Consider the following 13,453-nt stretch of genomic DNA (forward strand, 5'->3'; position numbering starts at 1 on the left):
CTTAAAAGTATAAGAAAAAATATTTCTGATTGATATAAACAAATACAATTCTAATTGAATTTACCAAAAGTAAAACCTGTCACTACCTCAACGGATTTTCAAAATTCAAACTCTCTGTAGGATAAAATAAGGAGATACCAAAGTTGTCAAAGCCAAATCTGGACAGGTTTTGAGAGTAGCATCTTTTACACAGAAAATTTGATGTCAAATGCTTCAAGCCAACAAGTTCAGTATGTTGGGCATTATTGGCTGTGATAAAGAGCAAGGAAGCACATACAGTGATAGTCTCGTCATATGTTGATGAGTACATATCAACACCGTTTTCTAGTGCCTTTAGATCTGTGGCTTGAATGGGCATCAGATGGGTCAACTTGAATCTGGCTTGCTGAGAAACGGCTGTGACAAAGAAATTGTTCTTGCGTCTGTTTCTCATGCTGTATGATATTGCAGGGAAGTTGACTAGCATATTGCTGTACATTCCATGCGTTTTTGTAAGGTTTCCAGAAATATCATCAGAAAAGATGGCAAGTGGAGTGATAAATGATCTTCTGAAATTGAATGAACTGGTTGGCACGGTTGAATATTGGCTTTTTCATAGAATGACTATTAAACAACAGCCCATGGTGCATTGGATTCAAGGATGTCTCACCAGAAGAAGACCAGTTCTTGGGATAACTATAGAATATTGAAGAGAGCCAAGCAGAAACCAGATACTTGATTCCGTATGTGACAGAAGAGCTTTGTACTTTATGTAAAGCATAGCCTTCACTGTCAGAGCCTTGTTCAATAAGATATCCATCAAAGAGAGCAAGCATGTCTTTCATATAGAACCTTTCAATTAGAATAGATTGCCTACTATATAACACGGTAACATCTCTAATCCAAAAGTCTTTGCCAATTGTTTGATCAAAAGGATGTTGAAACAAAGGATTTTTTTTTCATTTTTCTTCTTGCTGGACAGAAAGACACTGATTTTTGGTGTAGTCTAGAAGGGCTGAAAGATAAGAGGCCTTTTGGGTGTTTGCTAAGAGAACACGCAAGTGATTCAAAGGTAAGTTGAAATGACAGTCTATGGTTTTCACTTGACCAGTGATTCCTGAACCCAAATTCGAAGTAGCTTTGATAGTTACTTTTTTGATAGTAGTAGGGAACAGAGGGACCTTGTTGAACTTATTATGCTAATAATTCAACAAAGTTCTGACTTTTGGCAGCTTGAAATCTACTTTGGTCTTGTCTGCTCTTTTCTTCAACTCAAACAACAAATTGATGGTATACATGACCTTTGTAAGCATTGACACTGAGATCATGCTGTCATTGCCATCAACAAATGCTTGCAAAACTAAGATCTGAAGATTTTAAAAAGGGAAAAAGGTGGGCATGCTTCGATTCCATTCACCTGAAGCAGCAGAACAATCCAAAAGGGATTGGCAATCTTCAAAAGCCAGGGTAGAGATATCTGATTCCTTGTTACTGTTAATTTTCAATGATGTCATGTTGAATATTCTTTCTCTAAGAGAAGAGATATTTTCTCCCATGGCTTCTTCTTGTTCTTCTTCAATCATAATCAAAATATCAGCTGGAAACAATGCTTCTTGATTATATTTGACAACATTAAATTCTCTCTCAGAATTAGGAATGCTTCTAACATTAAGGCTGGGTGCGTTTTCAGTCAAAGAATCCGAAGAGATTGCTATGTCATGTGTCTGAATGTGTTGCTGAAGGTTATATGATGTGCTGCACTCTTGCTAGCACAAATGACTTGTGAGCTTAATTTTACTCAAATTTTACTGTATTTCAGTTGTTTTTTTCCCATTATAAAGTAAGATTACTTAAATGAAAAGAAGTAAAGAAAGGTGACTGACAATAATGAAACTAATGCAAAATTAAATAACCTTCTGAGTCTTAAATTTCACTTATTATTATTTTTCTCTATTTTCTTTTTTATTAGTTAATTTTTTCTCTTCTTTATTTTTACTTATTGAACAGAATTTGTAATGGCCAATAATTAATACTTTACTCTTATATAGAATGCTCAAATCATGTTTGTAATCAGTTTAGATAAGTGAATGAAACTGTGTATTACTTTTTCTACATATTGACTAATCCAAAGCTTTTTAATCAAGTAGTTGCCAATGTGAGGTAAGCTTTACAAGAAGAAACAAACTGCTTCAAGTTAAAATACTGCATACTAACACATAGTTTACATTTTAGATAAGTAAAGTCATACCAAACAGCATAGCTTTCTACCTATAGTAAAGATATTTTATTATTTAATTATAAGTGTAAATACAGCTCCTAACTCTTGTTATTTTTCTATGTTAGCTATGAATATCTCTATTTGTATTTTTATGAATAGCCTGCTAGTATCTTTGTCTCTTCACATTATAATCTTCTTTTCTATATATCATGTCAGTGAGTCTCAATGAAATCTATGTAGCTTCAGTAGTCACGTAAATTCTGGGTTTCCATCAAGCAAAGGCCAAGTAAAATCTAAGTATCAGTCCAATGGTAGTCTAGTAGCAGTGACCTAGTAGTAGTGGCCTTGTCTAGCTTGATTCCCACCCTAGTAAAAGTAGAATCCCCCCAATTTTTTTTCTGAATAAAATTGCTGCATTTCAAAACCCATTTTTCACAAATTTGTTTTAAAAATTGGAATTCAAAACACACTCTGTAGCAAAATTACTGTATTCTGTATAAGGCAATTATATTGCTTCCAGCAAATGCTGACAAAACAGTGCTTAAAATCTGTTCAAATGTGGATCCTGATTTCTTTTGGTGTGATCTTCTTTACATTTTCTCTTTTATCATTTGCTAGATATCTCATTTCAACATCTACCCATCGTTTCTCACTTTATTATCTTCATTTTACCATACTTTTGTTTACCATATTTCTAGTCTTACTCTTTCAACAATGACTTATTCTATTATTTTATTTTCTTCTTCTTTCAAAAAAACTGTCCTTCTTTAAAATATTTTTGTTATAAGATTGTCTATAAAAGCAATTAGTTTTTTCTAAGTAATAAAAATTATCCATATCTGTGATCTAATTTGTCTTGAAAGACTTAAGTTGATAATATAAACAGATGATTAATACCAGTATACAGATCTGAGGTCCCCACATGTTGCAAGCTATTCAATTTTTTTCATATAAGAGAGAGAAAAAAAAGTGAGTAATACTCACAATTGTTTTTTTTTCTATGTAAATTGCAAGAATTACTCACAGTAATCCGAGGTTTGGGTCTAAAATCAAGAAGACATTTAAATGGACCAATAAACTACGTAGAATAGGGACTTAATAGGAATTAGTAGCACAATAATTTTCTTTTGGAGAAAAAAGTAGTATTCATGTACTAAATTGGCTTTAATAAAAAACACAAAAGACATATAGAGATGATTTAAAAGAAATAATTGATAGTAAAGATGTGTTGAAACCTTGATATTTATACAATCAATATCTGCCAATAATATATATTGTCTTTATAGACATGATGGGTAGTTAATTATAAAACATAGAAGCTGTGGCAGATGTGTGTATAAAAAAGAAAAGTCTAAAGATGGCTACAATATACTTGTCTTTTAGATATATAATACTTATTTTTGGAAGTGTGGTGCAATGACTTTCACAAAGGAAAGTTAACAAATGGTGACTGGAATGCCAAGGCTTTAACTATCTGACAGCTCACGTCTTGATCTGATTACATTTCCACTACATTGATTAATATATTTGAATATAGCATTGAGCTATAATTTAATATCAAAAAGTATAAATACAAGACAATTTCTTTTTTTCTTTATATCCTTACTATTTATAATAAAACACCCTAGACATTTTCATCATGAACTACACAGAAGCCAGCTTCTCTATTTAAACCAATGTACTTAACAATGAATATTATCAGTGCAACATGGAAAACCAGCTGCTCCACCACAAGAACACAGCTCATGCATACCTACCAGAGCAGAAAGAGTGAATGGTAAGTTGAATAAAGTACCACTTCTTCATGATTAAATATATCATTATTTTTTCATTTATCTAATGTAATATATAAAAATTAGAATTGATGTGTTGAAACAAAAAAAATTGCTGATGGCATAATTGTCTCTGATGAAAAACTTGCCTTCTTTCTCACTGATTTTGTTATGGTTCATGGCCACAAGTTCAAAAGAAATGATGATGACACTCCTGTTCCTCTTGGAAGAAAATCAATTCAGGCTTACATTAAGATAATAACAGATATTTATTACAAGCAAGTAGCTTTGGACTTGAACAAGAACCCCCATTTTAGAGGACCAATTGTAAGACAGTTTCTAGACACAAACACGAAGAAGGAAACAAAGCACAAGAGAGTCAAGTATGAAGACAGAAAAAAAACACACTCAATGATGGATATACAAAAAATGAACTTCTTCTTCTCAGTCAGTACTTCCTCGAGCAAAATAGTACAGTGAGAGTTAGAAATCGTCTTTGTTTTCTAATGAGTCATGCAATGTTTTTCAGAAGTGAAACTGCCCTTGGTACTCAATATCCCGACCTTTTCAAAATGGAACTAAAAGATCAAGGTACACTGACCTTGAATAAGTTTACGTATATTACCAAAAAGAAAATTTTGAGAAAAAGTACCCATTGTTGTTTTTATTTATTTTTTCATTCTTCTTCTCAATCAAATCTTTTCATGTCTCCTAAAATTATTAAACAATCTCGTAAAAAGAGTCCCAAACTTTCAGGTTACATGAAAGGCAAGATTGTGGATACTTATGACTTTGGAATTTCTATGACTAAGATTGTGTGCAAGTATGAGCTACCCTACACAACAGTGATAGCAACCATTGAGAGAGTGAAGAAAACGGGTACTGCCCTTACCAAAAAAACGTGAAAGGAGACCTGTTCTCTTGAATGATTGTAATTTGAAAGCTCTGGGAAATATTACACATAATGAAACAACTGCAACATTAGATATGATTACAGCTGAAATTCAGAAATCCTGAGGTGTACCCATCAAGAAAGATGCTGTTCATAATTCCTTAAAAAAGATTGGTTTATGCTCTTGTCTTGCTGCAAAGAAGTCTTTGCTAAAGGAAAGGCACATAAAAAACAGGTTAAAGTTTGCGAGAGATGCTCGTTGTCACAATCAACAGTGGAATTAGATAATCTGGAGTGATTAGTCCAGATTTATGGTCTATTCAAGGGCAGGAAATGTGCGTGTTTGGTGCACTCCAGCACAGATATATAGAAGAGGCTATGTACGTCCAAGAGTACAAGGCAGAGGAGGCTCTGTGGTGGTCTGGAGTGCATTTGGGCTGGTGGAGTGGGAAAACTTGTAATTGTTGATGGCATGCTAAATCAGACGAAGCACATAAGACTCTTACAACTTCATTTTATGCCCTGGTTTTGACATCTTAAGCGAAGGAAAGATGGCGAGTTCATTTTCCAAGAAGATAATGCACCCTGCCATAAAGATATTTTAGCAAAAGAATATAAAGAAGACGTGAATCTGCCAGTGATGACATGGCCAGCAAACAGTTCTGATCTGAGTTCAATAGAAAACATTTGGGCATACTTGGAATGCCAGCTGAGAGCTAGAAGGATAACGCCAATGAATTCACACTTGTTGGCCAGAGCTCTTCAAGAATAATGAAAAAAAATACCAAAGAAAGTAGTGAAAGCACATTGCATATCAATGCTAAATTGAATCAAAGAACTTAGAAAAAATAATGGATTCCATACCCACTATTATACTTTCTAATAAATTACATATACCTATTTACATAGCTAATATATATTACTCATAATTATTTCAGAGCTCTAGCTATATGTTAAAATGATAAAAAACTGTAAAGAAGTTGCATATTTTTGTTGGAAAAATCAGGATTTTAAAAAATAGTTAAATTAAATATGGGTCAGTGTATTTCTCCATGTGTTACATTAGTAGCTACAATTACATATAGAAAAACCAACAAGGATAGAAAAATCCAATACAGATCTGCTCTTTGCCATGCCAATGAAGAATTATGTCCTGTTGATGCACTAGCTCAACATTTTTTTCCGAATTTCACCATGAAAACAAATCGTTTGTTGATTTTTCTATACGCAAAACATGGTACAACAGCTACTTGTTTCCCGGCCATAACGAAAGCAAACCAATGAGTTACGATGAGCAATCAAAAGCATACAAGTTGGCATTTGAAGTAGTTGGGATCAGTTTATCTAAGGTTATCCATATCAATTGAAAGAGTGCTATCAACATTGTATCCAATCAAGACGTCTCCAGTGATCAACAGAGACAAGTCGGTAGATGGGGATAGGACCAAATGGTGGGATATTATCTTTCTGGTCTTCCTGTTGATGCAATCAAAATTCTAGCCAGGTTTTCTATTCACAGAGGAGACTATTTCCTTGACCGTGCTACCATCATTCCCCCAATCGAGTTGCAACAAATTATATTCCCAAGCATTGAATCATAGAAAGCTAAATTTCATAAGAAAAAAGTTGAAGATGACATTGCTGGTCTCAATTTTTTGGATCTTTCGGCCTATTTAAAAATCGTTTTTCTTCAGGTAAGAAAATAGCAATAGTGCTTAGATAAATGATTCTCTTTAATAATTTATAAAAATAGGACTCTGTGGTTTTGCAAAAGAAGTACCCAAATCATTACTTGTAAATAAGTGAAATATTTTCAGCAAGCCTATACCAAGAGTTTGAAGCACAATTTTCTGGTGCCATTGGTGAATCAACCAAGAAGTTTCAAGTGAGCAACCATATTCAAGTTGTTGCACTAGAGATAGCTGCTGCTATGTGAGTCGGATTTGATGCAATGATCATCTCCTTCAATACAATGCAAGCCCAAAACCATTTTGAATTTGCAAATGCCAGAAGTGTAGGCCTAGAGACTAGAAATGTACTAGTTGAAACCTTTTTACAGGCTTCGTTTCATCTATGCAATTATCCTTCTCAAATCTGATAATGCCTTGGAAATGTTTTACAGACACAATCTCCCTCGTCCTCTGGCTACACTGCTCCTTCTGTTCTCTCTGTTACTTCTGCTTCCCTTGGTTCCTCAGTCCTGTCTGTCCCGTCTGCTCCCTTAAGCTCTACCCGAGTTACATATTCAAACAACAATGAATAGGTACCATCATATTATAAAATGAGCCGAAAAATTCTAACTGTAACAAATATGTGGCGCAAATAATCTGTTGGAATATCTGGGAGCCCATAAATTAGGTTTCTTGAACAGAACTTCAGGGCAAAGTGGAGAATCCACAGTGATAACAGAATAGAATCACAATTCTTTAGCAGAAGAGCTCATATATACAATGAGATGGAATGGCTTGCTAGAGAAAGACATTTGACAGAATAAGTTGCCCTGCTTGTTGAGAATAAGTGCCATGATTTAAAGATATCTTTAAATGAACTTGCAAAAAGAATTGCTGATAGTAGCATTACTTTCTAAAAAAACATCCAACACATACATACATACATATATATTTAATACTTTCCATCTAATTTAGTCTTTTTTTTATAATTTTATACAATTCTTCAATAAATGTTTTCTCTTATGCTTTTAAAGTTAATATAATATGATCATTATATCTTTGTATTTAATATTATTATTTCATAATATCTTTTACACAATTCTCCTTAACAATCTTTATCAAAAATAATAATGTATTTTGTCAGTTTCAAGCTTTCTTAATACACTTCAAAAAGTTGAATTCTGCTCAAAAAAGCTTAGTAAAACTGTTACACAAAAAGATCTGATTTTCAATTTTTTTAAAAAGAAAGTATTCTACCCTGTGTCTTTCTCCAATTACAAATTGAAGAGACGCTGTCTAAGACCATGCTTGTGCCCAAACAATACTCACTCAGTATTATTATTTAAAATGCACATGTGTTCTGGTCTCAACTTCCCAATGATTTGGATTGAAACATCAGTAGTTATCTCAAAGGGACCACAGGATTCCTTGTGCAATGCGGAAATTAGGATTTGATTGCCATTTGCTTGAAGATTCAACTTGTTTGCCAGTTTCTTACTGATGATGGACACACTTGCTCTGGAATCAAAGATTGCTTGTACAACCTGACCATTGATCACCACTGACTCTTTTAATGGCTTGCTGTTACTCATGATTCTGTGACTGTAGGGATAGTGGTAGATGGTATTGTTGCTTGCATAGCCTTTGGAGTCAGATGTACCAGTACCAAAAGAACCTTCATCTGACAGATAATCAGAATTTTCTGACTCAGAGCCCTCCAAAACTTCGTCAAGAGAGTCTTCCTCATCATCTAATTCTCAGAAAATGATATTGACTTGAACAATTGGTTTTTTAATCTTTCGACTGTATAGATAATACAGTTCATACCGCATGTCTCTTCCAAGAGAACGATCCAGAGCAACCCAATCAGCCATACTGAGTCCAGCGTCTAGCTCCTTCAATTGAAACCAAAAGTCCTTCCAACAAAACTCGACAGGCAGAGAATGAGATAACTTACGTTTCCTCTTGACTACAGGGGGAGTCAGACCTACTCCATGAGAAACTGCAGACCAACCAGGTGGAACCATCGAAGTGCCTGGCGGAACTGGAGAAATATCATAGAGAGTCATTGACCTACCAGGAGAAACCATAGAAACACCAGAGGGACCCATCGAAGAACCAGGAGGGACTATTGAATAATCAGGAGGAACCAAAGAAACATCTGAGCGTTCAACACCTTCCATTGCTAACAAAAGAGGAGGACCAATAGGAATCTCAACTGCCTTGCCCTTCTTCCTGGTAGATGGCTGCCTAGAAGAAGTTGCTTTGGATTAAGTTCTTTTTTGTGCTGTAAAAACTTCAACACCCTCCACCAAATTGATTTCAGTTGCCAATTGACCAGTTGTTGTGACTGGTCGTTGAGATGATTGCTTGCTGTTATAGTCAATAGGACTCTTGCTCACTGTTGACTGCTGCCTTTCTCCTGCTCATTCTTTTGGGGGCAAGTGTTAGACATATGGTCTTCCGATCTGCACTTCCAACAAACACCCTTCAGCTTTGCTTTGACCTGAGGTTGAGAAAACTGACCCTGAGAATGACCTGAGGAATGACCTAAAGAAGTTGGCTGAGACTGAGTATGAGTTTGAAAAAATGACCTTGGTTGTTTGACAACGTGAACCTTGAGAGTCTTGAATTCCTTGACCAAGTCTTGTAAAGTAGAAACATTGCTGTCATCTGACGTAGAAGAACCAAATATAACCAACTGCCAATCAACCAAATTACATGCATATTTTGATTTTACCAGCTCTAGCTTACGTGCCTTTTCACTAACACTTTCAAAAGTTTTAGGCATATTGTCTCTCTGTTCTAACTCGTATGCAACTTGTGGATCAATTGCCTGGAGAAGACTGTGGATCTTGAAGGACTCGTTATCAATCTTGACCAGGGTAAAAAGTTCTCTCAGTTTGTAAACAAAGTTATTCACTGACTTGTCATGCTGTTGTCTTGTATTTTGTATCTCTTTTCAGCAAACATTGTCCAATTGGTGTGAGACAAAACAGGAATAGGAAATCTTGTAAAACTGATCTCATGTCTTGGTGTTTTCTTTGATACTGTCCCACCAGAGTTCAGCTGCAGCTTGAAGATAAGATGCCACCACCAGAAGAGCCTTGCTGTCATTCATATCAACGGCCTGACGCAAATGGTCTATGCTCTTGAATCATGCTATTGCACACTTGCCCTTGCTACCGCCTTGGAAAGGCTTGGGATTGGCCAAGAATTTAGTTGAATTGATCTTGTTTTTTCTGTTGACCATGTTTGATTGAGTACATAGTACAACACATTCATTTTTCGGGATAAGTTGACTTCGAATCCCACTCTATTCATCAATATGATGCGTGTAGTACTTTGTTGTGTGTATGGTATGTACAAGAAAAGCAAGGTAAGGGTAATAATAAGAATTGAATTCCGTAATGAGATAGGGTTATTTAAATTGGGAAACGATTATATAAAGATGTAAAATAAATAAGAGAAACTACTTCTAGAAGGGAAAAATAGAAGAACTTTCAGAAAGAAAAGAATATATAGAACTAGCAAAAGAAAATGAATAATGCTAATGTAAAATAAACTAAGTTAAAGGAAGTATTTAGAGAATAAAAGATTGAAAATTAACTAAGAGAATCTCTAAGATAATTTTAAAATGAAAAATAAAGGGAAAATTCAATAAAATAAAAATCGTAAAAATTTGAGGGGAAGAAAAATAATAGAAAAATAATAGAAAATGTTCAATCTTCTACAAAGACGTGACAAAGAAAAACAGTAAATGGAAGAAAAATTTACAAGAGAGATCAGAGAAAGTATACAGCATCTTTAGAAAAAACTTTTGTATCAGAACAATTTGACAATTGTTTATTAATTGATTTTGAAGAGTTAGTTATACTACTTCTTGGATAAAGTTTATGGCAATAATAGATTGTACTGATGTCTAGAAAATAATTGTGATAAAGAAGATAGATAAAATAATTGTAATCAAGATTTGTTATGAAAGAACAATAAATGAAGTTGTAATACATAACTACAGAGAATAGAAAATATTGAGAAGAAGTATGTTATAAAGAAATAGAAAAACTACAGTTAACAATTTTGGTAAAGTAGAGTTGAGAGGAAAATATCACATTTAGTGTGTAAGAAAAGTAAGAAAAATGAAAGGAGGTAGAAACTAATTTTGAGAAAGAATAAAGGGAAGGGAAATTTGTTTTCAGAAAATTAGAAAAAGAATAAAAAGAAAAATAACGAGAAGTCAAAATTTTAGAATATGAAATAAAAATAATACAAATAAAATTAAAATTAAAATTAAAATATAAAATTATAATTGGGGTTTTGAGACTTTGTGACTGATTAAAAAGATTGAAATCAATTGAAAAAGGGACTGGTACTGCGGCCAATAAAAGCCACAACATACTGCATCAAAGATGTTGCATGTGGTATTTGCTTGTGTGTAGAAGATGTACAAGAAAAGACAAATGTATATAAGAAGAGAAATTGAAAAGAGAAATTGAAGAATTGGGTTTGATATCAGATAAATTAGGGTAAGAAAATAGTCTCTTTGTTACCAAACAGACCAGTTGAAGAAATTAAAAGGGAAACTAACACTAAAGTAAGAGTATAAGTAATTTGAATGATTAGAAAAATAGTTAAACTAAAAGAAAAGAAGTAAATAATAATAATTCTAAAGAGTTAAGTACAGGAAAGAAAATGTTTACTAGAGTAAAAAATTTAACAAAAAGGAAATTTACTATGGTAAATTTACTAAGAGAAAAATAAAAGAGAAAAATCGGGACAAAATAATAAAATAAAAGGGGATGGTCAATCTTCCACGAAGACTTGGCAGAAAAATAAATAAAACAGAAGAAATTTCACAAAGAGATATCAGAAATAATAGACATCATCTTAAATAAAACTTTGTATCAGAAAAATTTGACAGTTGTTTATTGATTGCTTTTAGAGAGATATTTATACTACTTTATGGATAAAATATATGACAAAAGTAGGCTAGATAAAACTCGATGATATAATTGTAAATAAAAATATAAAGAAAAATAATTATATAAATATTTTGTCATAAAAGAAGAAATAGATGAAGTTATAATATATAACTACAAGAAAAGAAAAATATCGGAAAGAAGTATGTTATAAATAAAGGGAAAATCTATTTAGTTAACAATTTTGGTAAAGTAGTGTTTGAGAGGAAGCGTCAGATTTAGTGCGCAGGAATAAAATAAAAAGAAAAGAGAGAAAACAATTTTGGGAAAAATAAAGGGGAAAAGATTTTCATTTTCAGAAAATTGGTTTTTGGAAAAAGGCGATTTTGTGAAAATAAAAGAAAGAAATTAAAATTTTGAAGAAAAAATTAAAAAGGGGCTTTCAAAAGAATGTCTGAACTTGGTAGGATATGGTTTTTGGACTGCGGCTGACAATATAACCATACCACATGTCAAAGTGACATCTGTGGTGCTTGTATTTGTGGTAAACGTTGACAGATAATATATTATCACTGTTTTTCAAGGTTTGTATGGGTTTTTAGATGTGAAATAATCTCTCTTTTTTACAAGAGAGAAAAAGATAAACTCAAAAGAGAATGTAGAATTAAAGATAATAATATCAATAAGAGAAAAACAGTACTATTGATCAATCTCAATAGACTTGACTCAATATACTCAGATAATCAAATAAGTCAAATATCAACAGCGTTAAATATTAAGAAAACTTGTTGTCAGAAAATAAGATGAAGAAAAGTCAATGTTTATTAAATACAAGTATTGTGATATTTATAGTTTTGCAATTGACTTGTTGAATAATTAAATAAATAAAATTATTGAAAATATAATAAAAAGTTGTATAATTGACAATCTATTAAATGTGATTTGTTTTTTACTATTATTAAGTACAAATAAAATAAAATAATTATTCAGTCATAATCATGAACATAATTATACTTGTAAAGAAAATATAATAAAAATAATGTTAATTCCAAGTTGATTCGTTCAGTTAAATATAGCAAGAAAATAAGATATGATGTGTGGTTGAGTAAAGTTATTGTTGACAAGATGATGTTTTTTTGTTGTACTTATTAGTGTTTTGGTCTACAAGTAGAAAAATTGCTTTCTATCTTGTCTCGGCTGCTGTTGGAAAATAAAAAAATAATAGAATATAATTTTTCTAGAATTACAAAGAATTCTGAAATGTCACCGCACTGCCAGACAGCCGAAATTTTGTTGAGAGCTGACCATTCTTACAACACCCTGTGTCAAAAGTGATGTGTAATGTGTTAGGTTTGTTGTAGATTGTAACGGATCACTTGGCAAATAAAATACAATGATAATAGAATAGAACGGAAGACAGATACAGTAAAAGGCAGCAAGCAGCAATAGTTGACAGATAAGAAAAGAGAGAACAACTGATAGAATCGTTGTTAAAAGCAAGAGATAGGGAAATGTGTATGAAAAGAGAATGATGAAACAGAAATGTAATAACTGACAAGGAGATCGAAACCAACAAACAACCTTCCTAAAACCAAGGAACCAATATGTTATATTACAAGATGATATAAATCACAAAAAGAAAACAAGAAAAAGATACTGAATTGGAGCAAAAAATAATATTTTATTAAATGAAATTGCTTCTCTTTTATAGTCAACGAGATTTAGAATTGATAATAGAAGTTTGGAAAAATAAAGATAGTAAAAATGGAATGATGAGTAATTGATATGACAAGGATAAAATATATGAATAAAGATACGGTAAAAATATAATAATAAAAATACTGATGTTGCACAGAGATGTTGGCAAGATGAATTGTGTGCATTGTAGAAGAGGAATGTTACTAGCATGAGTGACCATGATTTCAAATGAGTACAATGTAGACAAATAAGTTAACAAGAAAAAAGGAAAAAGTATTGTGTGTAGAAGGAACAGGGAATGGAAA

At 32.7% G+C, this 13,453-nt stretch overlaps 6 protein-coding genes across 6 annotated transcripts; 3 read left to right on the forward strand and 3 right to left on the reverse strand.

Annotated features, from left to right (window-relative positions):
* Positions 1–82: 82 nt before the first annotated feature.
* Positions 83–815, reverse strand: PHYBLDRAFT_71015 (hypothetical protein; the record flags this gene model as incomplete). The annotated part of the gene is made up of 2 exons (XM_018442392.1): positions 83–563; positions 613–815. The coding sequence occupies 2 exons, from the start codon at positions 813–815 to the stop codon at positions 83–85; spliced, it is 684 nt and encodes a 227-aa protein (XP_018283355.1).
* Positions 816–938: 123 nt separating this feature from the next.
* Positions 939–3,121, reverse strand: PHYBLDRAFT_71014 (hypothetical protein; the record flags this gene model as incomplete). Its single annotated transcript, XM_018442391.1, has 6 exons — positions 939–1,178; positions 1,203–1,339; positions 1,397–1,745; positions 2,084–2,144; positions 2,228–2,247; positions 3,095–3,121. The coding sequence occupies 6 exons, from the start codon at positions 3,119–3,121 to the stop codon at positions 939–941; spliced, it is 834 nt and encodes a 277-aa protein (XP_018283356.1).
* A 1,019-nt stretch (positions 3,122–4,140) lies between these two features.
* PHYBLDRAFT_71013 (hypothetical protein) lies at positions 4,141–4,874 on the forward strand (the record flags this gene model as incomplete). The annotated part of the gene is made up of 2 exons (XM_018442390.1): positions 4,141–4,352; positions 4,418–4,874. The coding sequence occupies 2 exons, from the start codon at positions 4,141–4,143 to the stop codon at positions 4,872–4,874; spliced, it is 669 nt and encodes a 222-aa protein (XP_018283357.1).
* A 298-nt stretch (positions 4,875–5,172) lies between these two features.
* PHYBLDRAFT_71012 (hypothetical protein) lies at positions 5,173–5,633 on the forward strand (the record flags this gene model as incomplete). Its single annotated transcript, XM_018442389.1, has 2 exons — positions 5,173–5,318; positions 5,408–5,633. The coding sequence occupies 2 exons, from the start codon at positions 5,173–5,175 to the stop codon at positions 5,631–5,633; spliced, it is 372 nt and encodes a 123-aa protein (XP_018283358.1).
* A 260-nt stretch (positions 5,634–5,893) lies between these two features.
* Positions 5,894–7,086, forward strand: PHYBLDRAFT_71011 (hypothetical protein; the record flags this gene model as incomplete). Its single annotated transcript, XM_018442388.1, has 5 exons — positions 5,894–6,098; positions 6,488–6,555; positions 6,615–6,655; positions 6,683–6,793; positions 6,921–7,086. The coding sequence occupies 5 exons, from the start codon at positions 5,894–5,896 to the stop codon at positions 7,084–7,086; spliced, it is 591 nt and encodes a 196-aa protein (XP_018283359.1).
* A 770-nt stretch (positions 7,087–7,856) lies between these two features.
* PHYBLDRAFT_153564 (CCHC-type zinc finger transcription factor) lies at positions 7,857–9,652 on the reverse strand (the record flags this gene model as incomplete). Its single annotated transcript, XM_018433189.1, has 4 exons — positions 7,857–8,281; positions 8,336–8,781; positions 8,934–9,489; positions 9,583–9,652. The coding sequence occupies 4 exons, from the start codon at positions 9,650–9,652 to the stop codon at positions 7,857–7,859; spliced, it is 1,497 nt and encodes a 498-aa protein (XP_018283360.1).
* Positions 9,653–13,453: the final 3,801 nt, after the last annotated feature.

Source organism: Phycomyces blakesleeanus (assembly GCF_001638985.1).
Source record: "Phycomyces blakesleeanus NRRL 1555(-) unplaced genomic scaffold PHYBLscaffold_46, whole genome shotgun sequence".
In the NCBI taxonomy this organism is placed as follows: Eukaryota; Fungi; Mucoromycota; class Mucoromycetes; order Mucorales; family Phycomycetaceae; genus Phycomyces; species Phycomyces blakesleeanus.